Consider the following 27,163-nt stretch of genomic DNA (forward strand, 5'->3'; position numbering starts at 1 on the left):
CAGACACTTTAAAGTAAATAAATGAACCAGGCTCCACTTCTGTTTCAATGGATCTGCTCTGAACATCATCCATTGCTCTGGCATTCACTCACTGGCAATCAATCACGCTACTCCAGTTCACTGTCTTGTTCTTGTATTACCCTTAATTACTCTCTGACATGCACCCTTTATGAGGCATGCCTTTGTTATCCCTGAGTCCTGTGTCATCTCCATTAGCGCTATCAATAGGCAACATCTACTTAAAACCAGGCATCACCATTTACCTGTGGAGCACTGCAAAAAAAGAACATCTCCTCCTCCAGTTAATTTATTCTGTCATCAGAAGAGTGGGGTGTATATTACTAACCAAAAATTAAAACAAAGCAACACGAGTGCACAATTCACTTGATCACCAAACAGGAGAAGGTGGTTGAAAAATGTAGGCTATGTAGACATAAAGATGGGAATGTAGACAAAGCCAGGATTTCTTCCCCACCTCCACCAACTCAGATTTAATTCAAGTTGGTTATGAGTTTCAGAGTTTACACCGTTTGCCTGGATTATGATCACTCTTATTTCCTTTTCTCCTCCTCTTCCTTCTGATTTCAGTACCCACGAGAATACCCCCTCCCATATGACTCTATGTCTGAAGATCTTCTGTGAAGATCCAACTTTGGTTGCTACTTCATTTTGAACTTTGGAGGGGAGTTACTAGAGAGAAGGCCTTTCCAGTGGTGGCTCCAGTTACAGAAGGCTCTCCACTCGAAGCCTAAAGATGAACAGACTTTGTAAAACCCATCCTATCTGAATTTCATGGATTGCCTAGAACCTTTTATTCCATTGCCTGCTAATAGATGGAACTGAGTTTTGGACAAATGCACACATATACATACGTACATGCAAATTCATACTTATGCAAATTCAAACTACCATAACTAAGCATCCCCCACAAAAAATAAGTATATTCACTCTTTAGTCTATGGGTCAAAATGCAAATTTTGGTCATTTACATTTCATATTTTTCTATATTTAAATTTGCATAAATTATGGGACTTTTGAAATATGCAGAATCCATGCAACTCAGGAAAAGTCAGGTTGCTGTTGAATCCTCAGGTCAGATTCATAGAAATCGGAACTCATTTGAATCCATTGCAGATTTTGCCAGTATATTTACTGGAGCCAACACTGATTTGGACCTTTGCAAACCAAGGTTTGTCAACTGGTGGAGGAGCAGATATTAAGCCAGACATGATTTGCAGTTACAACTGAATGCAACTTCTGCATGGCTTCTTCTGTGTGTTGATACATGATTACTGGAGAGTAGGGCCACAGAATGGGCGCTCCTCTGGCCTTACGCTGAGGATTAAACCCAGACCTATGTGCCCCTCTGCCCCTTGGTACTTCGTACGCTGAATGATGATATCCCAGGTACTAGGGCACTTAGGAGATGCAACTTTCTCAGGGTGTCCAAGCACTTTAGATAGCTATTGGGTGGTCTGATAATTAGGTCCCAGGCAAGAGGAGCGTTCAAGGGACTAGGGCAGGCAATAGGGAAGGCCTCTGGGAGAGGCTCCCATGATGACCCCCTCATGCTGTTGTCACCAGATCAGGAAAGGAGGGATGGAAGTGGGTAGCAAGGAAAGGTGGGGGGCCCATGGAGAAGTTATGCACAGACACGCTTTGGGCTGATTTGGGATATGGGGAGACCAAAGATCAGGATAACACTGCCTGAGTTATCATAAATAGGTTTCCATCAGCACACATTCTACTCAGATTGCAACACGTAAAGGATGCTTAGCCAGCCATGAGCATATTTTTATTCTACTGCTTTACATGTCTACACAGATGTGTACGAATAAGAGTAAACTCATGGACCTCAATGGGACTTAACTCCCAGTTAGAGGCATATAAATGGACATCTGTAGGTATACACCAATTTTACAAAATCCATTCCATCTCTGTGTTGCAGACTGGCTGATTTTCTTTGTTCTTCCATCTGCTCATTGACAGAACCATATTTTTGGTTTTGATTTTAGGGATCTACAAAAGTCTTGTTCTGCTTTTGTAAATATTCTCTGCACCCAAAAGTTAAAAATAAGTTTACAGAGCTGTGGAATCTGCACAACTCAGAAAAAGATGGTCTGCAGCAGAATATGTAGGTTGGATTCATAGAAAACCAAATATATTAGATCAGCTGTGGATTTCTCTGATATTCCTAGCTGCATAATCAGTTTAAAAGCAAAGCAAAAACCTAACCACACACAATCCATTTTAGTCAACTGTGTAAAGAAAATCATACAATAATTGAAGATAGTATAAATACCTTAATCTTGGCCTTTCCAAGTTTGAGGGAAACTTGCTTTTCCTAGGTGGTAAAAATTATCATAGTAGCTTCCTTTTCAGCCTTGTCAAAATGAAGCACAAATGGAACTAAAATTATTGGTCTTCTGTTGCTGCTGCTAAATCAAATCTTATACGTGTTTGGTTCATTACATTAGTTAACAATGGAAGAGGAAGATTGCCACTTGTGCATTACCAGGAAATTTAGCATGAAAAATTAGCATAAATTTGCATATAATCTGCATTTACTAGTGTGTATATATATATGCAAATTTAAGAACACTGTGACCTGGTGACTTGTGTATTTGTTGTCCAGACTGCTGCCCAAGCATGAACAGTGAATTACCCATTTCAAGTCTTTGCTCTCTTGCTTGTTTCTTGGGATTTAAACTAGACTTGCCTAAAGTGGAGGATGGCCCTGGGTAAAGCAGGACGAGGCCAGGCTTGAGCTATGTTGGCCCTGATGAAGCCGAACCTGCAAAATGAGTCCATTCCATGGTCCTTGCAGGGCTGGTCCTCTCCAGAGGCAGAGTGAATTCCCCACCTCAGGCAGCGGAGTGGGGGGAGTGGCAAACCAGACCCCAGGAGCACTTGCCCTCATTCCATGCCACCTACACACACCCGGCTGCTGACTCCTTGTACCCCCATCCTGTCCCATGCATGCTGCTGCCAGCTCTACAGCTCATGTTGTGGTTCCTCTTGGAAAGACTGGGCCAGGCGAGCTCTCTGGAAAGCTACACTGGCTGGAAAAAGCTGGCAAGGCCTAAATGAGGGCTCAGTATTCAAAGCCAGGCCCTGCAGGTGGGCTGCCCTTGGAGGCACTGGGGCAGGGCAGGGCAGGGAGGAGAGGCAGGCCAGCCAATTGCTTGTTCAGGTGTCTGATGGTTGGACAGGTGGGGAGAGGGACAGAAATGGGCACAGCATGAGGGCCATGCCAGGTGAGCTGGGAAAGGCAGTGGAGATGGACGCGGGTGGATGCAGTTACGGTGGACAGAAACATGTTCTCCCCTGGGTTCTACTGCAGCCAGAGAGAGAAAAGATTTTCCTGCCCTCTTTAGCCACCACTTCTGGAGCAGCACCACCAAGATAAGTGGGCACAAGGAGAAGAATATTACAGCATGCATAGGTGTATAGCCAGGAGAGAGACAGGATGGCGTTAGGGTTCTCTGGCTGGCTGTAAGTCAAAGGAGTGGAGTTCGTCTCTGGTTGGCTTGCCTTGCAATCAGAGACCGAAAAGAATTTGGGGGATCATCCTGCCTATTTACTATATGAGGTGAGTATCCCAAGCACCCAAGGGTTGTATTTCTGAGCCCAGAAATATGAGTTTCCTCAACCTCTCTAATTCCAGTAGTTTACTTCAGAAGGGTTATAAATTGTGTCTGTTCCTTTGCCTTAACTAGAACCGGGTGTGTCTTCAGAAACCAAAAGCACTTACCTAACTTCCCTTTAAACTCAGTCATTCTGAAGCTATTGGCCTCTGATGCAAATCAAAGCAGGTCATATTCACACAGACGGGGTGTGGGAAATTTGCCAAACGGTCTGTTCCCAGATGCTTTACCACACCCACATGCAAGATCAGAGCCACAAGCAGCTGGGAAACTTGACAAAACAGGAATGGAATCCCTTGCTGATCTTGCACACTGTACGGGCAGGAATGCTGAGTGAGAAATTCTTCCCAGGTTAGTAACGGAAAATGCATTTGGGGTCTGGCCACTTCCCCACTGAGGTCTTAGCAGGGTGGTGAAATTGTCCAGTTGGATGTTTTCCCACTGAGCTGCAGGGAGAAGGCACAGGCAGGGATATTTCCCAAACTCTCAGAAAATGAACTAACTCCGAGAAGCTCCACTTCCCACAAAGAAGAAACAGGGATTTCTAGTTCAATTCCATGCCCACATAACTTGCTAATGGGATTTGGAATGTATTGTGAAACAGACAGATGAACACAGATCAACTTCCTTTGGGGAGATATTCAGAACTAACAGATAGCCGTGGAACATTTATCAGCATCATTTTCTTTATTTCATCTTTTCTCAGTGGAGCTCACCATGCTGAATATACACCCACCCCACCCCACCCCACCCCATCTTCTTTTTATAACAAGCCATGTTGGCCCAAAATCATCCAGTGAGCTTCATGGCAAAGTGGGCTTTTGAACTGGTTGTCTCAGGTTCTAATAACACTTTCTAATCACTCTTACTTCTCAGTCGCTGGGGCACCATTTTCTTGTACCTCCTGTGACTTCTCTTAGGGAACAGTCCTATGACGATACCCCCAACACTCCAAACTCAGAGGATTATAATGTCATGAGTGGGTCTAACTGCTGTTCCTTCCAAGCAGGATAGAAGGCTGACTAAAGCCTTCATTATGGCAAGGTCTGACGGGCTTTGTTGTACCAAGGAAGTCATTGCAGAAATCATTAATAAAAGGCACAAAGTTAGAACGGTGGCCATTAGGGAAACATGGCTTAATGGTATGACCTTGATTCCGGACTGCATCTTGCACACTGTCCAGAGGGTGGGGCGAAGGGGATGCCGACAAGCAATACCAGCAAAGTTTGACTGGGATACGGATGTGTCCGGCACGTACTTCTCATGTGCATCTGTCTGTTATCACAGCAATCCCAAAACTCTTCAGGTTGTCCTAGATCAAAGTTGGTGAGTTCCCTGCCACCATACTCTGAATGTGTCAATCATGGTGTTCTTCGATGGTTTTCAGCAAAGTGTGTGTGTGTGTATATACATGCACACACAATATTTTGTCTGTAAAAATGTCTCTGACAGCCATGAACTTCCCCTCCAAGCTGCTCTACAGGTTCTTTAAATGGGCTGCCAAAAGGGATCACAAAAGACATTGTCAACCCAGCTTTCATGATGGGGGGGGGGGTGTAAAAGGGTGCAAAAAGACACAAGTCCAAAACAATCACAATTGTGACAGGCACGGGGGGCTGGAACAGGTGCTTTGGCTCCCTGTGACCAAGCTGTCTTGGGGAAATTGTTCTGGGTTAACCTGACATGGCAACCTATCCTGGGTAGCCGCCTAGGAAGGGGAGTCCTGTCGTACAAGCCCAGTGGTTGCCTCACAGTAGTCTGACCTTTTTCTCCCAAGTCTGCTTGTTCTATTTATATTCACTACCTGCAGCCTGCAAAGCTGGCCGTCCCTTCTAGAAAGAGTTTTGCTTCTCAGAACCATCTGCAGTCCAGCTAGGTAAACTTGCACTCAAAAGCATCCACACTGTGTGAACCAGATTCCCAATTCCAGATGTGACCCTTTGACATAACCACCACCAGCTGGTCAGGGGGTGCAGGCTGGGACAGGCACAGTGCTAGGCAGGGCAAGCCAACTGATAGTGCTCCTGAAGCACTGCATAATCCACCGTTTTCTGGGTCTGCCGGAGGTGGGGAGCAGGAATGGCTGCAAACATTACAAAACCTGTAGCCGGCAATTCAAAGACATTTAAAAACTGTCATTATGACAGGGATGCCCTAGAATTCCACTAAGAAGCTAAATTCAGGAAGCCATGGTGCCCTTCCCCTGCCTCAGTTCTCCAGCCCTATTCCAATATCTTTCACCCTATGATGATGATGATGATGATGATGATGATGATGGCCTAACAGCCAAAGCTCACTGGGTGGTTCACAGCAATTTAAAACACAGGTCCAAGTATGATAAAATTCCAATAGGCTCATTTAAAAACAGTTTAGAATCGTGATATGCAAAAATGTAAATCCATTCAAACATGGAACACAATTTTAATAAAGCCAGACCTAATTAAAACTGCTGATATAACCCATCATTTGCCGGTAAATGCATACGATGAGCTGACGGCTTAGGAAACTTGAAGAAACAAGCCCCTGAGCATGCCAAGGGGATTCCTGCTTTCTCTCGGAAAGGACAGGACTTGCCCCCCCCCCCACCTGCTTCCCCTTGAATCCTCTGATTCTTGCCCGCTGTTCTAGGGCTGCGCAGAAGGGCAAATGGCCCTGTGCAATAAACAGCTCGATCCAGTGAGATCTCTAGCCCAGTTCGGCTCGTATCAACACACTCTTCTTTTTTCCTGCTGTTAAGGCATGGAATAGAACGGCCTGCTGCTGCCAGTGGTGTAGTGCAAAATCCTGAAGTACAGATGCTCATCACAAGAGTGGCCATTATCATGCCCCGAGGAGAGTCTAAAAGCCTCAAGGAGAGCTGTGCTCATCGACACACACACAAAAACATCCACACACCACAGAACAGCAATCTAGACCAGAAGCAGCAATTTTTTTTACTATTAGCTGGTGATCATGACAGAGTGAGCTAGCAAAGGGTCACCATATAGGACTTGGAGGCCTAAGACTGCATGAGAAAGGGCAAAGAGAGGGGTGTTCCCCTATGAAACGGCCTAAGATCAGCCCCTCAAGTTTTTCCAAGTTTCCTTTCCCAGCACCAGGGAAAAGCGCCTTGACTTGTGGTCAAGCATAACCCACATTTGAGGACTGAGTATGAGTGGATTGTAGGCTGTCACCGAAACACAGGCAACCCAGTTGAAATAAACCACACTGAACAACCCACAGTTCACAGCCTAACAACAAAGTATAGGATTTTAATTGCCCATTCAAGATCGAGTCAGCCCAACATATTTTGCCTTGCTTCAAGTATAGCTCACTACAATATATTGTTGCCCTGGGGGGCAGGAGATAGAGGGGGTGGCAGAAGATGTAAATCAAATGCTCCCAGCCTAGGTTGAGTGTACCATTGCCTTCAGCAGAAAGGCAAAAACAGGATTGCCTGTCCCGGAAGTCTGTAGCATCCTTGTCTGGGATTCTTTTTGCCCCCGCCAGGCAGAGCAGTAGATGAACAATGAGAATGCAGGAAGGGATGCCCAGCTGAAGCTCAGCTGTGAAGAGTGCTCCCCACCCCTTCTCTGCAGCCCACTGAAAATGGGGCTCCCGCAAGCCATTGCCTCTGCCCCGCACCTGCCAGGAATGAGGGTTGTGGTTGTCCTCGGTGCACACTCCGGGTCATGCCAATCTGGGCTCTGATTCAGAAGAAGGATGGGCAAAGGTGGCCTGGGAATTCGGGACTTCAGACTTTGAGATGGGAGAAATGGGAGAGATTATCTCCAGGCCACTCCGTCCAAGGGTCAAGATGTACAATTTTGGGAAGGGGCATGGGGAAGGCAATTTCAGGGACAGACGAAGCTGGCACAACGCTTGACCCCATGACATCAGGACAAGACAGCTAGCCAGCTATAAGGCCAGCATAGAAAGAAAAGGTGTGCTCACTTCCCAGCCGCCCCTCTCAAAGGCATCTGACCCAGGGATGCTCAAAAGGAGGGTTTAGGGCAGTAGTTTTTAGATTGGGTTCAACAAACTGCTCTGGGCATGCTCAGAGATACATTATCTAGTGATTAAATTTACTGGGCCTATTTTGGTGAATAAAGAGCTTTTTGAGAACTTTGTTGTTGTGTATCAGATTTGCAAACAGTGGTTGCGCAAAGCCTCCAAATGAAGATCAGAAGCTATGGATTATTGTGAAGATGGGATCATTGTGAACTGTGTCCCCCACTGCCCTTGATCCACCCCCCAAAAAACCATCATTGCGCTCATTCGTCTCGTTATAGCACAATCGCAGGAGCATCCTGGGGTGGAACAACTGTGACCATCCAGTGACAGGCCATCATCTGCCACTAGGAGGAGCTATATCACAGGAAGTGACAGGAGGAGGAGGAGGAGAAGGAGGAGAAACCGGCCAGCCCATGTCTTGTGCGCCATAAATCTGTCTGCAAAACCACACACACACACACACACACACACACACACACACACACACTGCCCCTCCCTCCCTCCTTGAATGTTTCCACATGAGGTGTTTACATAATCTCTTGAAACAAAACCCCAGCAAGCACCAGCCATTATATTAAAGCAGCTGATTGAAGGTGGAAAATTCACTCTTATCCTTCCCTCCATCCACCCATTTATTTATTTTCTATACTGGCCATTTGTCCAGATGACTCTCTGGGCAGCCTGCATAATCTCTCTTGGCTCATACAAGACCCAGACATGAAATCAATACAAGTGAACCCAAGCTGGGAGGCATAACGGTTTGGCTTCTTGCGACCCTGAAAAACCACCTAATTCCAGGTCATTAAATCATTTGCTGAAATAAGGATGCCGAGAAATTCATAAACCTTGAGAAACCACTGGTTCTGCGCTCTGATGGAAAACATCTGCAAATCATCTCCCTCCTCTGGATGGCCAACTACTAACTTCATGGACTAAATGGATACTAACCTTCACCAGTTCGATTATAGGATAGGGGAAAGGAGGGGAGGGAAGGAAAGAAAGTCGACACAGAGATGCTTCAGAGGGTTGAGGAAAGAGGGTGCAGAAGGTACACCGGCCATCCCCACCTGAGCACCGTCTTGGGGTGCTGCAGTATAGCGCCCATCATCCCAGCCAACACAGCCCCATGGGCAGGGTTGCTGGGGATGATAGGCACTGTAGTCCATCAGGACTGGGAAAGAGCAGGTTGGAGAAGGCAGGGTGTACCTTGGAAGGGGACATTTCCCATTCCATACAGAGCCAGCAGAATTTGCAGCTGTTTGTGCATTGTGTGGCTTTGCACAGGCCAAAGGGAGCATCCGTATGCTAAAACCATGAATTAAATGAAAGGAGGTGCAGTATTATCCTTGGCCCCAAAAATGAATGAATAAATAAATATGGAGTGCAAACATCCCTCCGCAGCTCCCCTTCCTGTCTCCTGAATAACCAGGCTGTTCAATTGCTGCATCTACTTTTGGTTTCTTCTCAGAAATGAGATGCCAGCCCTGCACAACTGTGTTCCTGCCTTTCTGATACTCAGCTTCTGCGGGGCACTGTGTGACAGCAGAATCACGCAAACATGTAAGAGGAAATTGCATTTTCTTTCAACATGAAAAATAATACCCCATTTTCCCTGCTCTAAAAAGATCCATAGAAAGTACTACATAGAAACAGAAGTAAAACTCGAGAGTTACGATGTTATCTTAGGGACACATAAGCCACTGGGGCTAGGGAATGATGGGTGCACACATGTCTCGTGAAGAAAAGCTCTAGGTCAGATTTCATCTCTGGGATCTTCCGTTAAAAAGGCCACAGTCGGAATAGCTGGGAGAGATGGGAAGAGGGGAACAAGAACACGGGGTCAGATTGATCAGTCTGGGTCAAGGGCTGTAATGCATTCAGCTTCAGAAACTATGGTTTGGAACTGGTTTGTCTGAAACTAACCACAGTTAATGCTGATCACAATCAGCTATTTTGGTTAAGCAAATATTATGCAGAGGGAGGAGAGGGTTGCATTCAGAGACATTCAGGGCTATTCATCCTCATCTACACTGTGCCATATCCAGTGTTTAGTGTGACATGACAAGCCAGTTTTATCCAGCCAGCATTTCCATTTTTTTAAAGTATCTGTTTTAGGAAATATATTTAAGTTTAGTTTTATGGATTGGACGGAAGCTCTTTATATTTGGTATTTGTTGTGCACATTAGTCGCCTTGGAGATCATACACAGGAGTGGGAAACTGGGGGACAGCTTTCTATAAATAAATACTGTTTTATAGAATCATAAGACAATAGCAAGTTCTGTGTTGCATCAGACAAAAGGCCCACTCAGTCCAACAGTCTGTCACATAGAACGCCAAGCAATAAATACCCATCAGCACCAGCAGCTATGGACAGTCTTACCCTCCGCGAATGTGTCGAGCGCCTTTTAAAGTTGCCCAGGTCAGAGCGCATCACCAATCATATTGATGCAGTAACACAGGGCCATTGCTCAGGGCTACCCCCTGGGGTACGGAACTGGCTTCCATGGGAGGTGATTGAAACCCCATCAGTGAGGGTGATCAAGGATAAGCTGGACCTGCACATGGAAGGCATGTCATGAGCAAAGCCGGCTGGAGCCGGGGGTCAGACTAGATGGCCCGAGAGATCCCTTCCAACTCGCTCTGTTTCTATGTTTTCCTCTTATAGAAGGCCTTGATGCAATCACTAACACCTCTGGTTAAAGGTTCTAAAAAGGGAGGGATGGAGTGGGAGGCATGACCTGAAATGCCAGGGAGCTTCTGCTGGCCCAGCTAGACCAGTGGTGTGAGCTGGTATAAGGAAGCATCCTCTCCACTGAAGAACCTCTGTCCAAACGAGCATCAAATCATATGATTCACAACAGGTGAGGCCTCCTGTGTTCCCATGCACTTCAATGCAGGGATCACATCACTGAATCATAATACAAAAGGATTTCTGAAACATGCTCCTAATTGAGAGTCCTCATTAACCCAGATACTTGGCCTGAATCACTTGGACCTGAAATGTGTCTGTGCCACAGCTCTAAGACCATGAAACCTAGACACCTAAAACCTGACGTGGGAACCAAGGAGACCCTGGGAGAGTGTCATTTAAGGTCATTTGGTTTTTTAAATGCATCAATTAATGTTAATCAATTTAAATAAGCCTCTGTGTTTAAATCAGTCAGTACCATCCTCAGGCAGTAAGTGGCAGACTTCTCAAACAGTTTTACAGTCATTGAAATTTGATGCCAGAGAGGAATACTCCAAAGGAAAGTGTTTCCTCCTCACTGCTATGGGGAAATCCACCATCAACAGGAACAGAGTTGGGAGGCTCCCCATTCTAGGTGTTATCAGGATGCACCACGACAAGGGCCATGCCTAGAGGTGCCAGTGGGCATTGCTGTAACCAGCTAGGAACTTTTCCAACCTGGGCAAAGTTGGGTCCATTCACTAGTGCTAAAACACCATTTTAGGAAGGGGAACACTGTTTTTAGGAGAAATGTGGTAGAAATAATGGCCATTTTGGCAAATAGAGAAGGATATGGGAAGACTGCTAGCAGTGAAGGGATCTGTCAGGAAAAGGAAGTTGGTGCATTTCTCAACCAAGGTGCCAACTATCAATGTAGTTCTTGTCCTGGCCAGAAAACATCCTCTGACATTTTGTTGGGGGAAGATAGAAGAGGTAATCTCCAACAATGCCCCTTTTACTTCTGGTCTTTTGAGATGATGTGACATGGCATTTATATCCCACCTTTTCCCTCTCTTACACGGACCCAAGGCCACTTCCATAGTTGTCTTCCTCTTCTCCATACTATTCCTCACAAGCTTGTGGGCAGGTTAGGCTGAGAGTCACAGACTGACCCCAAGGCCTGCTACTGAGCTTCATGGCCAAACTGGCACAAGGACCCAGATTTCCTGACTCCCAGTCCAACACTGTAACTACCACACCGGCTCATCACAATATGGCCATGATATGCAACTTGGTAGACTGCGGTCCATATCTTATTCTTTGACAACTCCCTACATAAATACAAAGCATATGCCTACATTCTTATACACCGGGGTGATGAGCCTGCTTCAAGCATTAGGGCTGAAATCAGTTTTGGAGAAGCTCTTGGGAGCAGCTCTCTGGAAGCGGACGGGGCTGAAAGCAAAAGGGGTTGAGGGTAAAATATGATCACTTTTCACTTAAAGCTCTTACTGACTGTAACTGAGCATCAGGAGAGGCATTCCAAGTTTTTAGAAGGGGAATCCACTGTCTCCTTTTAAATGCCTTTCTCTCTTCCTTACTTCATCCATGATAAAGGTTATTCCCAAGCAAGTATTTTGTAGGTTTAGGTAAGTACTGCAGGTTTCATCACTGGATTCTGGGCCAGTTCAGATGTAACAGTCTCGGTCTAACAAGCCGTATTTTATCAGCAAGCTCCTACTTTTCCCTTCTTTTCTTGTTTACTGCAAAGATTTCCCAAGTTCCACTGAACTGGGAAACTGGTTTAATCTCAGATAGCAAACCAATATATGAAAGCAGCATTGCAGTCCAAGATCAAACCATAGTTTCCCAATCTTTTAAATATTATTACAGCTCAAGAGTGAACAGGGTGGGCACAACATTTAGTCTAGAAGTCTGATTGCAAGGTATGAACTGGGCCTCTGTTGTTGACTCGCAAATATATGGTCAGTGCTGGATATATGCATACACCTTACATAAGCTTACATTTATCTTCCTTTGTGCAAATATCAGTTTTTTAAATAGCAGAGAACATCTATTCCAAGCACTTAATTAAAAAAAAGCACACAGACACACACACTGCAGAATCAAATTAGGTAAATGTCCATGAATCTTGGGGATAGCTCATGTCTGTGCAATATAGATTCATAATGTCTGCCCACTTATGTCAAGGACAACCAAAGAATTTCATGGGAGAAAAACAAAAAGAACACTGTGACAGGCTGTGCTTCTAATTTTATGGAACCTGTTTGATGTTCTGCTATTTTTATTAGGAACAAAAAGTCCCATGTAATCAACTTTCAAAAAGAGAGAAATGGCTTTAATTGTATAGGTCAACCTATTGTTTTCATAGCTGTGCCAATATTACTGCTCTGTCTGTCTGTCTCTGCATCTATCTATCTAATTAATTTCTATACCACCCATGAGCCAGAATGCTCTTTGGGCAGCTCACAAAATCAAATTACACAAAAAACCCCTCAGGAAGATTAAAATCAAACATAAATAATACAACAATACAATGGAAATAATAATATGGCCACAATAAGCCCACACAGCCACATTCAAATTAATCCAAGGGTACAGCAGCAACACAATACAGTAAAATGCTGTATCAAGAAAATAAAAACTAAAGATTAAACATTATTTAATTGTTCAAATTTTGGTGAATAAAAAGGTTTTTATCTGGTGCCAAAAGAAATAGAGTGGGCACCAGGAGCACCTCTTTGAGAATCTGATTCCACAGATGGGGGCCACAGGCGAAAAGGCCCTTCTCCTAGCAGCCATCCTCTTGACTTCCTGTACAGATGGCTCTCTGAGAAGGACCTCAGACAGTGAACTCAAGGTCTGGGCAGGCATATATGGGAAGAGGCTTTCCTTTAGCTAACCTGGCCCCAAGCTGTTTAATACTAATTGTAAGCACTTTGAATCGTGCCCAGACTTAATTGGCAAGTGGCTCTTTCGGGTCTTAGACAAAACGTCCTTCCTGTCACCAGCCACCTGATCCTATTTAACTGACAATGGCACTGAACACTGCAATGAATTAATCTGAGTATCTAACCCAAGGATTAGGAGATCAGCTTTTCCCAAGTGACACTGATTCTGTAATTTTCCAGACTGCTTTTATATTTTCCATAATGTTATACAAATTCAATCATAATAAAACACACAAAAAACTGACCAAGAATGTGTATTTTCCTCCAAGCCCAATGTGAAAATACCAATTTTTCAGCAATTTGCACATTCAGGGGGATGCAAATTTACAAAAGCATGAATTGTGAAGATTCATTTGCAAAACATCCCAATTTGTCAATGAGCGGATGACAGCACTGAAGGTGCCCACAAATCTACAAAAGTAGACAGAGTGGATTTTGAATTGTCTGCACATTCAAAGATGCAGGGAACTGAATCTAGGATCCATCACCAGAACTGCATGTGGCCTTGATCTGAGCTGCAGCCACGCTTCAGTTTGGACTATTAGTCTTCAAATGAGACTATGGAACACCCGGGGCCTTGGGTGAAAGGGCATGCATCTTGCAGCTATTTTGAAATTTTTGGCAACAATAAGAAAAACCTCAAAGCTCTTTTTATGGGCACTGTCTGTTATGCATCTGTCTGTAGCTGTCTGTTTTTCTGCGACAGAATGCATACATCTGGATAAGAAATTTGAAAGCTGAGCCTTTGGATTTTGAGAGTGGGGTAAAACAGGGCTGAGAACTGCAAAGGGAAAATCAGAAAGACAAAAGGGAAATGTAAAGATTTGCCTAAGAAAAATACGGGGGGGGGGGGGTATTGTTACATAGAAGGACATGAGATCATCCTGCAACGTTGCAATAACTTGGTTCTTGTCACTTTTCTAGCAAGCGGTACGGCTGCAAACTTCACCTCATTTATTCAGATATAATCTGTATGGCAAATAATGGGACTTTGTATGAGTAACCATTGTATGAGTAACAGGATGCTGTGGAGAATGGCAATGGGTTTGGTATTTGTTACACTCCAACATACTTATTAATGTGAAGATAACGCAATTTGTAACAGGTGCAAGTGCATATTTTGAACAGAGCAGAACTGAAGCTTGTTGTTTAGGGTCAGATTCATTATCAGAGAACCAATGGGCTCTTCCCCAGCCTGTGCTCCTTTATTTTGGACTGCATGGCATCTTAATTATCTTTCTGTTCAATGTAATGGCCTTACTCTTGTTGTATGACACAAAGGAAGGTTAAGAAGACTGAAAAGTCCACTATTTTTCTGAACATTGGGTTGCCCTGGATAAAGTCTTTAAAACTATGGTGAGCGATCTTGGTTCATTTCTGAGTTCATCCAAGCATTGGAGAAGTTTGCCCTTCACTAGCCATAACAGGATCATGCAGGTACGTGTGTGTGTATGCATGCAACAACAACAAGTTCAAACAGTTCTGGCATCCATTTTTATTTTCTTTCACTCCTTTCACTGGGCCACTTAAGTCACTAAGCAACATCCAAAAAGAGACACATCCAACTAAGTTATTCAACACTCGGTGTCCTGAACAGCTACACCTAAGAGACAAGACTCAAGTAAGCTCAAAAATAAATTAATATAATATAATATAATGTAATGTAATAGCAAGATCTGTGAACTGCCATGTCAGGCTTCACTCCTTCCCAGAATTGAAACCTGAAGCATCTTCTGAGGATGAGCAGATGAAGTTTGACTTCCTGCTCACCAACAGGTTCTCTCACTCCCAATAACCCTGAGAAGACTTCAGGTCCAGACAGGACAGCTAAGACTAGAGATCTCTATACCTGCTTCTATGGCTGCTTCTATGGCTAGTTCTGAGACCCTCATTCTGCCCAGGGTGTGAAAAGAAGGCCCATGGGCAGGAGTTTCAAGCCCATGGGTGCAGCTACACTCAGGGAAAGGAACACTGATGCAAGCAACCAGGAAAGGATGGGACTCCCAGTTCCCGCAAAAGCTTTCTATCTTAACAGCATCATTGGTAGCAGCTCCTTTAGAAATCCAGGGCACCGAGGATGAGGAACTCTGAGCTAGCCCTGAAGGGATTTCTCCACCTGGTCTAACTCATTTCTCTGTGGCAGGTCAGCAAGGGTTAAGACATCCACATGAGCTGGGTAAAGTCTATATGAGCCCCATGTATTTATTAGGGCTGCTGGCCAAGTATTGGCATTTTAACTGATTAATCACATTAGGTTCAATCACTGTTTTTGCATGTCTACACAGAAGCATGTCCAAATGAGCCTTCCTGTGACTTGCACTCAGGTCAGGCATTTCAAGGGTGCTGGTGAAGTGCCCAGTCTGTTGCACTGGCTTGCAGGATTGCCCTCAGAGTCAAGTAATTGATTGATGGTGTAGGATCTCAAGGCCCGTGACACACAGAGCAGGCAGGCAGCACTTGGAAGGGTGCTCTCCACCTGGGAAAGCCAACGCATACCGCTTTACACCCCATTGTGGAAGGCAACCAGCAGACCAAACAAAAGAAAAACAGTAACTCTGAAGCAAAGACGGTGTCTTTGCAGGTGTTGTGGCACACATCCTCTCAGGAAGGGCATTCCCAGCCATGTGAGAGAGATAATGGGAAGACATCTTCTAAGATGGGTCTTGCTATCTGCAATCTTCATAAATACTGTATTAAAAGTTGTTTTTAATGGCTGCCCAGTTAATTAAGGTAACTGTGTTTTTATAATGTCAAAAAGTTTGAAAAACAATGGATGACACCACTTACATAGACATCTTAGGACTCCTAGAAAGCATCTCAAGTGGTACAGAATGTTCTGCCTCTGAGGCTGTGACAGAGCTGCCCATGTTGCTCCCAGCCACCAATGAAGACTCCACCGCAATGCCACACACGAGGTCTGAGCTCTGTCCTTGGAAAGGAGATGGGGAGGGAGTGTGCCAGTGCGTGGCATGGGGAGGAGAGAGCTAGGATCCACCATTCCCAAAGGCTTCTTGGGTCCCAGTCCTGACAGGGACCAGTAGCTGGGTGGGCTCAGAAGCTAGACAGGTTCTGCGGCTGCTCCCATCCACCACAGTTCTCGCCAGAGTCCTCTATCTGCTGCATCTCAAAAACATATGATTGCACCCATAATGAGTTAATCATTGCACCTCTAATACACAAGTACACGCACGCACACGCACACACACACGAGCATGGTTGAACTCTGGCTTGACCAGAACAAACATTCATTGGAAAGCCTTCTCTAGTGCCCTCCAGATCTTCTGGACTTCAGTACTCATAACCCCAGACCACTGTCAAGCTGGCTGAGGATGGTGGGAACTGAAGTTCCAGATATCTGGAGGGCAAAAAATTGGGAAAAGCTGTCTCAGATGGTTTCGTCCAGGGACCAAACGGGGGCTTCCTCGGAAGACTGAGCTGCTGGCTGGGTGATGCACCTGGCTGGTGTCCTTTAGGGCAGTACACGGCTGATATTGCAACAGTGCCCCCAAGAACAACCTGTTTGTTTAAAAAATCAACATTTGGATCATCTATTTCTTTGACGACAACAAGGAAATTTTATGAGAAGGGCAAGCCGGAGCGTTAAAGCAAACGTCAGTACTCAGATTATAGCACACAGGAGGTCTGTCCTCCTAAACCTGTGTGTCATCCCCTATAGCTATTATTTTGAAGGCTACAGGTAGGGAGGCCATAGGTTAACTAAAGCTGAGGGGTATCAAGAATGGGCTTGCGGCTTTCATATCAGGCCCCTGTACCTTTCTCCTCCACCATAAAGTTGAGTACCGGTAAATGCCTTCAATAATTCAAACTGAATAACCACCAAGTATTGTGCGCCTACATCAACATGCAAAGTTGCAGTTAAAAATTGCTTCTGAGGCAGTAGGGAATTAAAATGCAAAGCACCCTAATCCAGAAAATCAATCCATGTGGAGGAATAAGTGGGAGCATGTGCACAAAAGTACATCCACGGGGTTTGTAATGGGAGTAGGGGGCAGACTGCACATGGAAATATGGCTAACAGACACACAACGTAACACACAATCTGGGGAAAAGGATTCTTTGCAAGTGCATGCAAAAGGTTTGGTGTCTGCATGTGCACTCAGCTCTGTGCTATTCTTACACTATCTGGCCTAAGTCACATTTGAATAAATGCAGTGTTCCCCTCTCACATTCTCACTTCCGTTATGATGCGTAGAAGTATTGGATCTAAACCAAAGGCTCCAGGGAGAGCTGGCTAATATCACACACCTTCCTAACACATTTCTCCCTTCTGCAAACCATTGAAAGATATAAACATGTTTCCGATCCAGTCCTCTTGAGACTCAATGCTTCTCAGCTGGCGTGCGGATCACTGGAGTCGAGGGAACTTAAAAGGGATGGACAGACTCAGAAAAGGAAGCAATGGAAGCCAGGCCCGACTGAAGTCAACAGGGAATCAGTGTAGTATCTTTCACTGGTGAGCTGCTTTCAGAAGAAAAGCTTTCTCACTGTGGAAGATGGGGTACGAAAATCAAATACTCACCCTCCTTCAAAGATCTTGATTCTGGCTGGTTCCACTCTTTTGGATATGGGAATGTCGTCTTCCCCTTTTCCTCTTTTATCTTCTTCCTTATCAGTCCTCATTACATCTTTCTGAACTTCACTGGGAAGGGGTGAAGGCAGATGAACCTACCTCCCCAAAAGAGCAAAGTAATTATTTATTCTTCAAAAAAAAAAAAAAAAGCACTGCCCTGAACACAGAAATTTCAGACAAGGTTTTTCCAGCAAAAGAAAAAGGCCAGCGGTGTTGGGCTACAACGTTTATATAAGCCAGGGGTATACAACCTTTTTTGGTGTCTGCTGGAGTGGTGAGTACATGCAGATACAAGCTGCATGTGTGTTTGCATGTGTGCATATGAATGTGTGTGCAAGCACAAACATACATGCACACACATTCACCATTCATGTATAACCCACACAGATATTCCACTCACACCCATGAATATACACAACTCACTCATGTACACACATACGTATCAGTCACTCAAATCCAACTCTTACCCAAAACATTTCAGAAGTATAAAACCTACTTTGATCAGATAAACCAATTCTCCTCCAAGAAATGTTAATTCCCAAATGATCCAGGAATCCCTGACTCCAATGGATCCTGACTGTCCATACTCTGCTACCTGGATCTTTTTCAGAACAAGATACAGGTGGAATGGGGAAAACACCATAGGGACTGGCTGTATGGTTCCTACCATAAAAGCCTTATTTCTAGACTCACCTAGAAAGCAGGCAACAGTCTTCAAATGCTACTTCTTCGGATGCCCTAGAGATGCTTTACAAATTAGGCCTCTACTGCATGAACCTCAAAGCCTGTTCCTATAGCTTTTTTCTGTTTTATTTCTTCTGAGGAACATCAGGTAGTATTGGGAGTGAGGGGGGGACTTGCTTCCTGCCCACACTTTTTTCTTATTTTGCACCCACGACTTTAAAGCCTATTTTTGTAACCCTTCATTTTTGACCTCATGGAACCAGCACACATGGCGGGGGAATAAGACACTTGGACCTAATGCCTCAGCCACAATCATGCCAACCAACCCTCTGAAAGATATTGGTCACTACAGGACAAGGGAAGAAAGAAAATCAAGTATTTGGATCCATTCCACCAAACAATCTGGAATTCATCTAAAACTTTCCTCCTGGAGTGATAGTTTTAGTGTGCTTTCAAGTCAACCAGTCCAGCAGACAATCGCCCCAAAGGTTGTGCCAAGAAACACCCCTCTTTGACTGCCCCCCAAGTGGTTCCAAGCATTCAGCCTTCTTTTCATCTCACCATTGGATACTTTACATTGTCTTCTGCCTAAACATAGAGAGTTTTTCTCCAGGGCAGCTGTGAAATTCTATGATTTCTAGCATGACTCCATAAACTGTGCTCTGTTTACACCAGATGATTTGTGTTGTGTGAGCCTCTGCTCAGCAGCATGCAGTCTTGGATCTGGACTTTATAACACTACCTCAAAAGATTTTTAATGCCATAAAAATCTGTGATGACATCTCGAAGCTGTGAACTAATGAGACACCTTCCTCTTCCTTGTAACCTCCAGTTTGGTACGTGTGAAGAAAATGGAAGGATGCCTGCCCCTTTTCTACTACTCATTAATGATAAAAGTTTTCTGGACATTTTTGAACTAGAAAAGTTTCTGGAAAATGTTCTTGGGAAAATTAGGATAATTTACATCAAAACATTTTCAGCTTGCTTCAGAAAAAAAATCGGATGCACTGAGGCATGTTTAAAAAGTTCCCCATGTTATTTGGGTGCAAAATTTCAGCCACATGGCAAAGCAAATGGGAAGCTTGTGTTTTTTGGCACTGTTGTGTTGGGTGTCTGCTGAAGACATCTTTATTTAAACAAGTTATTCCTGAATGACTAGACACAGTCTCAATGATATAATGTGACAATATTTTCTTTTATATTTCTATCTCCCCCTTTTATTGATCATCATTTTTGAATCATTTTTAGATATAGAGAGGTTTATACATTTCCCAAATTAATTAATATATACTGGACCACAGGAACTGTCTGTGGCCAACTCAACAAATATATGTGTCTTTCCCTTAAAATATCTCAGTGCTGGTTCATCTCAGGCAACAGAGCTGGTACTCTGAAGCAGCACCAGGGAATCTGTGGCCCTTCAGATGCCAATGAACCACAACTCTCATCATCCCTGACCCTTGGCCCTGCTGGCTGAGACAAATGGGAGTTGGAGTCCACCTCCAACAGTCCAACAGTGTACTCCCAAGAGTCTGTTAGGTGAAAAAGAAAATATTCACTAGCCAGAGGAAACTCATGCAAACTGCTTGTTAAAAGTACAACAGTGCGTATGTCAAATTCTTACCCACAAAAGAGGCAAGGGCAAAAAGAAAATTGGATCTCCTTACCTCAGACATTTTGGGATTCCTGGAGCTGGCAAGCACGAGCCTCCCTGCCTCTGGACGTGGAGCAGTAGCCATGGTGTAGGTTTCTTTGTTCACCTTCTGCTTGGAGTGCAGGAGCGAAAGGGCAACTTTAGTGGATACACCAGGGAGGTTGGGATTATACAAACTAACACACCAACTGGAGTACACCGAGGACCTTCGGTCAACTTGCTGGATGTGATTTGGCTTTATGTAATTTAAATAGCACCAACTGACATTAGTAGTTGTATGGAGACTGGGGAACTGAAGTACCTTCTTAACATCTCTACCATCTTGGGACTTCTGGGAACTTTGTGCAGCCTCAGAGGAAACTACTGCACTTGGAGGGTTTGCTGCAGGCGGTTCCACGGGATCTTTGGAATCTTCTTTCTTGACCATCTGTGGAGAATCCTTGCTTTGGAGCTCCTTGCCCACCAGCTCCTCGTATCCCTCATGTACCTCCAAGCTTGAGGCCTCAGACTGTGGCAAGTCTGGTGGTAAACTGCCTGACTCTTCCTGAAGCTCTGACTCTTGAGGAGATAAGTCAGGGGAGCTTTCTGCCTTGGTTCTCCCTTGGCTGCACTCCTTCTCTTCCGTTGCTGCACTAGCTGTCGTCACTATCTTCAGCTTCTCCTCCATTTCAGAGAATTCTTCTTCCTTCACTCTTTTCTGCTGCTGAGTTTCCATAGTGAGCTCCAAGCTCCCGGCTGGAGACAACATCCGCTTACTTCCTCCAACGGTTGACGGGCTCCCGTCAAAATCCAAGATGCTTTCAGATGCAGAGCCCAGGGGAATGTAACTTTTCCTTTCCGACAGTGATAAGGGCAGTCTCAGGTATGGAGTCTGGAACAAGGATTTCTGCTCCTCGGTGATCATCTGTGCCAAATCAAGACCGATTCCATGAACGTTAGCCGTGCAAACCAAGGTGCCCTTGGCCTGATAATCATCAAACTTTGGCAGGATGATCGAAGAGGCGCTGCAGTGAGACTGAGTGACCAGGATTTGAGAGAGGGTAGTGTACATTGCGCTCCCATAGGATGGCATGTTAGTCTGAATGCGGACTGGGACGACGAGGGAGACTACAGGCTCTGCACAAGCAGGCACCACCAACTGAGAGATGGAGACGGTTGCAGAGGGACTGTCTGGCCGGGTCAAAATATGCAATTGGCTCTCTGAGCTGTAGTTAATGGATGGGGAGAAGCTGGGACTTCTGATTGGCGGAGAGAGGCTGGATTTGAGTTGGGGCAAATGGGCACCAATCTCACTTGGCAACTGGAGGGCAAGCTGGGACTGGAGGGGCAGAAAGAAGGTGGAAGGCAGTGGTGGGGAGCCTGGGTAGTGTATGGGGAAGAGTGATGGGCTCTGCCTCAGTGCCACATCAGCTGGGTGGGACATCAGTGGAGGAGCAATGTGAAATTGGCCTGGGTGCAGCAAAGCATCTTGCAGAGGGAGAGCTGCACTCTGAAATACGGAGTGAGGTATCTGTGGAATGGAATACTGAGCCGCGAAGATGTCCGCCATGGCCTGGGTGGAGAACAGCTCTACCGACTGTCCCGGCTGTGGCAAGAGGTGTGGGAATGGCAAGAAAGAGATCTGCGGAGTCATGTACTGCTTTTCGTGAAGGGTCAGCTGTGGGGCAGGGTGATGGAACACCTGCAGAGCCTCAGTGTAGGGATGGGAGTAGGTGGGCTCGGAGCAGTCCTTTGGCTGGCCCTTGTCAGCTGGGTAGCCTCTGTGAGAAGAGGAGGAGGAGGAGGATGAGGAGGAGGAGGAGGGAGGCGGCTGCTGATGGGGCAGGTCCGCAGCAGGGGATTTGCTGGAAGACTGCCGCAATTCTTCCATCTCTGCTGCTCCTTTGGGGACAGGGTCTGGTTCATGCTCCGGGTGCCTAGTAAGAGATGCCTGTCGGACCAAAAAGCACTTCCTCCTCTCCTGGGGCGGTGGGGCAGCCGTTGAGGTGGTCGGCAGATGGGACACAGAAGCGGGAGAAGACGACAAGCTCCCGTAGTCGAACGACTTGCTGCGGGTCTCTGACATAGGAGAGGAGTGGGAGACATTCGGGGTCTGCTCAGAGGCGGATCTGCGCATTTCACGGGAGTGGTGATGGTGGTGGTGGCTGGGCACCATTAACATATGTGGCCCAATGCCAAGAAGCTTTGCATGGGTTTCAGAGGGCTGGGGAACCGCTTCCTCTCGCTCAAATGAAGTGGAGCGGCTGGAAGTGTGGGAGATGCTGCTTTCCTGGCTTGGGCTTCTGAGTGACTCAAAGCTGGACTCTCCAGAAGACTGAGCCATTTCTGCTAGCCGTAGCCTCTTCTTTTTGGGAGGCAGTTTCTCTGCAGGAAGCTGGGAGAGACTCTGGCTCCTCTGAGGCCACTGAAATTCCTCTGTCTTCTCTGGCTCTTTAGGGGGTGGTTCGGGCTCCATTTCTGGCCTGTCGGGCTCTTCAGTGACCAGAATCTCAGGGACTTGGATATTGGGTTGACGCACAAGCTTTGGCTGAAGGGAATGAGGAGGCCGGGCATGCTGGGCTGGTGGCTGAGATGCATACGGCAAGAGCAGCTTTTCCTCTCCCTCCAAGCCACTTAGCTGCTCTGTAGATTCAGACTTCTCAAAGGAGCTTGTGTGTTGGATGACAGAGATCTCCTTTGAGGTTGTTCTCCTCTCCTTGCTTTCTGTACTAAAAGATGGTTTTGTAGTCCTGGAGTGAAAACTTGCACTGACATCAGAAAGTGGCATAGATTGACTGGGATCTGCTGGTGACTTAATGGACTGAGGCAGTAGGTTCAAGGCCACATCAGTGGACTTCAAGCCACTAAACTGAGTGGCTCGCCCACTACTAGAGGAGGACGTTTCAGTCAACTCAAATGCTGGAGGATCTTCATCATCACCAAGGCTCTTTTCCTTACGCCTCTTTCTCAGTGGAGTAAGCTCTAAACTAGTCCCCAGCTTATAATGCATCATCTGTGGCCAAGGATCAGACTCCATAAAACCTTTCTCAGCTTCCGATGAGGTATGAGAACTGGAAGAATGAGGCTTGGAAATCTGGAGCTCAGAACAATAATACTTTTTGTGGGCTTCATAATTATCCCTCTTCTTGTACCGGGCACCACAAATGTTACACTCATACATAAAGCCTTTTGCTTTGGTGCCCTTCCTCAACTTTTTGGTAAGCTCACTCTCCTTGCTCTCTGGTTCCTCAGTAGGTTTCGAAAGACTTTCTTTGCTTGCAGTGCTAACCTCCTCTGAACTGTACTCCATTCCCAAAGGGAGTTCGATGGCCGGCTGCCGTTTTAGCATTCGTGGATGGGAAGACACCTGACTGCGGCTTAAGACCTCTGACTCCGTGATGTGGTCATCAAAGGAGTAACTACCTCTAAAGGTATGTGGGGAACTCATAGTGCATGCAGCTGAAGGCACAGAGTGGCTTCTTAAGAGAGGCACTGTCTCTGTGGCACTGTGGGGTTGCTGGAGCGGCAGCAATGATTGTTCAGGCTTCATTTTCTCGGCATGGGATGTCGACGACTTGGACAACTCTAGCTGGCTGCCGGAACCAGGTTTGATTTCTAATTGAAAGGGTTCTCTATACACACCAGTCTTGGGAGATTCGATGCTGCTCCGTCGAGACAAAGAACTCCTCCTCGGCTTAACGCTGTCTATTTCACTAGTATCCACAACAGCTTCATTAATTGTGATCAGCTTGGTGATATGTTCGATGACCTGTGTTCGAGGCACAGACAAGGGCACTGTGCTGGGCTTTTCCTCAGCTGACATCTGTGGAAATTCTTGGGTGGCGGCTGCAGCTAGCATGGCTGTCCGTTGGCCAATTCGCCCACATTTCCCAAAAATAATTTCTGCATAAGATTTTACATTGGTGTTTGGCGGACTGATTTGCTGCTCGGCACTCTCTGACCTTGAGAAATAGCCTGATTCTGTGCTGCCTTTGCTGCCAGGGCTCAAGAACGCCTGTTCCTCAATCACCTTCTTTCTTTCACTTAGCCGCAGGGCAAGCTTCTGCTTGATGGTATGCGTTTCCTCCGATTTATGACTTTGGACATGCTCCGTGGCTGGCTCCACAAACTGGCTGGTGTCATCCAGAGACTGGGACATGCTCGAATGGGAAAAGGAGGAGCTCTCCTGGCTAGAGCCCTGACTTCCCGCCCCGTACAACATCGTCTGCTTTTGCCTGGGTGACAGTTCTGCCAAGTGACCCGGCGTGGTCCTGGTCTCCTCCTCAGAATCCGTGCTTTCTCCTTCCGTAGGCTCTTCAAATTCCTCGCCAGCCATCTTCTCCATTTCCAGGCTGGAGGGATACAACTCTGTGCCAGCCCCCGAAGACAGTCCAGCTTTGATTCGGTGAGCGTGAGATTTCCGATGTTTGTACAGATTGCTCTTGGTTTTAAAGGAAAAGCCACATGGAATACATGGATAGGGCCTCTCCCCTGTGTGTGACCGGATGTGCTTCTGGAGGACACTTGGCTTAGCACAAGGCCGGCTACAGTACTGGCAAATGTACTTGCCAGGTTTCTGGGGTTTCTTTTCCTTTTTGTGTCCTTCTTCAGAGGGTTTCACAGAAACCTGCGGGGTGCGAGGGACATAGAGCTTCTGAACAGAGGGCATGTCTTCTTCGGGAACGACAGAGGAGTGGGATGGAATGACCCGGCTGTGACTAGCATGAGGCCCAGAGGAAGGAAATGAACTAGAGGGAACGGCCCTCGGTGGATCAACTAGCTGCCAAGTGGGGCCCTCTAGGACGTGTTCCTGCTTTCGGGGAGCCATATATGCGGGCGACAGGGGGAGCTGCTGAAGCTGAGCCACGTGGGATGGGTGTTCAAAGGTTGGAGGCTTCGGCTGCGCTTGTCCCGCCTTCTCCTGGCTCTCCTCCCTTGCAAAATGCTGCTGCGAGGCAACGTCTTGGAGGGGAGAGCCTTGCAACGGGGCAGAGGTGCTTGGATATGGAGCTGCAGACGAAACACTGCCCTGGAAAGCTTCTCCTTTCACAAGCCTCTTCCTCGGACCTTCCTCGCCCTTCTTTGTGCTCTTCTGGCTTTGTTCAGGATCCATGACCTTAGAAAGGGGAGTGGGGTGTTGAGAATTATTTGGGGAAGGGGTCGGCACGCTTCATTTAAAACGAAGGAAGGTTTTCTCTGCAGCAAGTCAGCTTGGTCTGCATTTGCTATGAAGCCGGAGCTGCCAAAGAATGGCTGTAGATTCAAGATTTCAAAGTGTCACTAGTTGCTATTTGACTCAGGGGAGGGAAACCAAAAGACTAGTTGAGGGTCAACAGAGTTCATACGGGTAAAGCATGACAAGCTACTTCAAAGCAGGAAAACTGTCCAGAACGTTTAGTCCAAATATTTTCCTTGTGAATTTTGTTGAGGCTTTAAACTGAGCCATTTCTGCGCTGTTCATGGTGGCGAGCCTTCGAAGACAAGAAGCAAGCCACAAAGTGCCCCTCGTTCTTCTCTCAAGGAAAGCTTTGTGAACTGGGGATGCTCCTGCTCTCTTGTAAGCAGCTTTCTCCTTGAGTTTCATCAACGGCAACACGGCCTTCGGTGGTATTGCGTGAGCACAGCTGCATGGAGTTCTCTCTCTGTCTTCTTGTTCTTCGACTTTGGTATTCAAAGACCTTGAAAAGTTTGCTGCTCACATTTCTGAAATGACATCAGTCAGTGAAAAGAATAAATACAATTCCTGCTGCTCGGAGTCATATTCTTTTTAGCAACTCCGTATTAAGATACCTTCATTCCTGCAAAAGGAGGCAGGGCTCCAGGCCAAAGGTTTTATCTGCACACATCCTAAGATGCTAAGTAGTGTCAGTCCGTCATAGTGGATAGTGGGAGATCAGGTTCTAGTCAGCCATGAAGCTCACAGGTTGACTTTGGACCAGCTGCTGAATCAAAGCTGATCCTACCTCACAGGGTATTTTTAAGCGTATACTGTAGTTTAGGAACACCACATAAGCTGTCTTGGATTCCTTGCCAGAGGAAAGCGGCAGGACATACACGTCATAAATAAAATACATGCAACTGAACATCAAACCCAGGTTTATGTTCCAGCTGACATGAAAGTTCCTCAGCCTCAGCTTCGATTTCTTCATGAAGCTTGGAAAGCAACCAGGGCAGAAAGGGGCAATATTGGGATGGGGAGAGCAAAAGCCCCGAGAAAGGGGGCATTCAATCTATCCCTCCATTCGCGTTCCCTGAATTAGATCTCACCTGCATTAAGCTGTTCACAGAGAACTGCCAGAGAGGAGAAAGAGAGTCAGGCACCATTATTGTGTCTCGTATCCACCCAACAAAGTGATTAACTGGTTTGGTAAGGATGGGTCTATATTTTTGTAAGTTTGTAAACAGCTCAGAGAGCCCTTTAGGAAATCAGCGTGGTACATAAATGCAATAAATAAATGAATAATATTTCAATTGAGGAAACAGTTAATGTTCTTTTATAGGGAAATCTGAAAACTTCAGGAACACAAGGGTTGTGAACGCAGAATTTAACCTTTGACCTCTACCTGAGCTGTCCCAAGGAAAAGTGCCCCTCGAAGCTGCTACTTCTGGTCAAGTCAAGAGGGCCTCCCTACTCTGACGCCCAGCTCCAGACAGCTCCACTCATGTGATCCCCAACACGCGGTTGTCCAGTCTTGAACACCCTCACTGATGGGTCCTCAATCATCTCCCTTGGAAGCGCATTCCACATCCTAGGGGTCCTAACCACCAGGAAGCACTTCCTGACATCCAGCCTGAAGCCTAGTTCCTTGAGCTTTGCCCCACTGGAACACATCCTGTCCTCCACCGCAGGGAAGAACCGCTCACGGCCCTCCTCCACATGGCATCCCCTCACACACCTATATGCTACTAAAAGATCCCCTCGGAGTCTCTTCTTCTCCAGGCTGAAAAAAACAGTTCCCTCAATTTCTCCTCA

At 46.1% G+C, this 27,163-nt stretch overlaps 1 protein-coding gene across 7 annotated transcripts in view; it reads right to left on the minus strand.

Moving 5' to 3' along the window:
• HIVEP3 (HIVEP zinc finger 3) overlaps nt 1-27,163 on the minus strand; it is a 244,282-nt gene that overhangs the window by 37,436 nt on the left and 179,683 nt on the right. For 6 of the 7 annotated variants that reach the window (XM_044435196.1, XM_044435195.1, XM_044435197.1 and 3 more), the window contains 2 exons: nt 20,225-25,893; nt 17,823-17,968 (listed from right to left, as the gene is read on the minus strand). In XM_044435196.1, coding sequence (XP_044291131.1) covers nt 17,823-17,968; nt 20,225-25,303 — 5,225 coding nt within the window. In that variant the 5' untranslated portion in view covers nt 25,304-25,893. Of the gene's footprint in view, nt 1-17,822; nt 17,969-20,224; nt 27,042-27,163 lie in introns of those variants that run through there. The other variant, XM_044435201.1, reaches the window with a different exon arrangement.

The sequence above is a fragment of the Varanus komodoensis genome, unplaced genomic scaffold (assembly GCF_004798865.1).
Source record: "Varanus komodoensis strain SLA01 unplaced genomic scaffold, ASM479886v1 scaffold29_1, whole genome shotgun sequence".
NCBI classification, from domain to species: domain Eukaryota; kingdom Metazoa; phylum Chordata; class Lepidosauria; order Squamata; family Varanidae; genus Varanus; species Varanus komodoensis.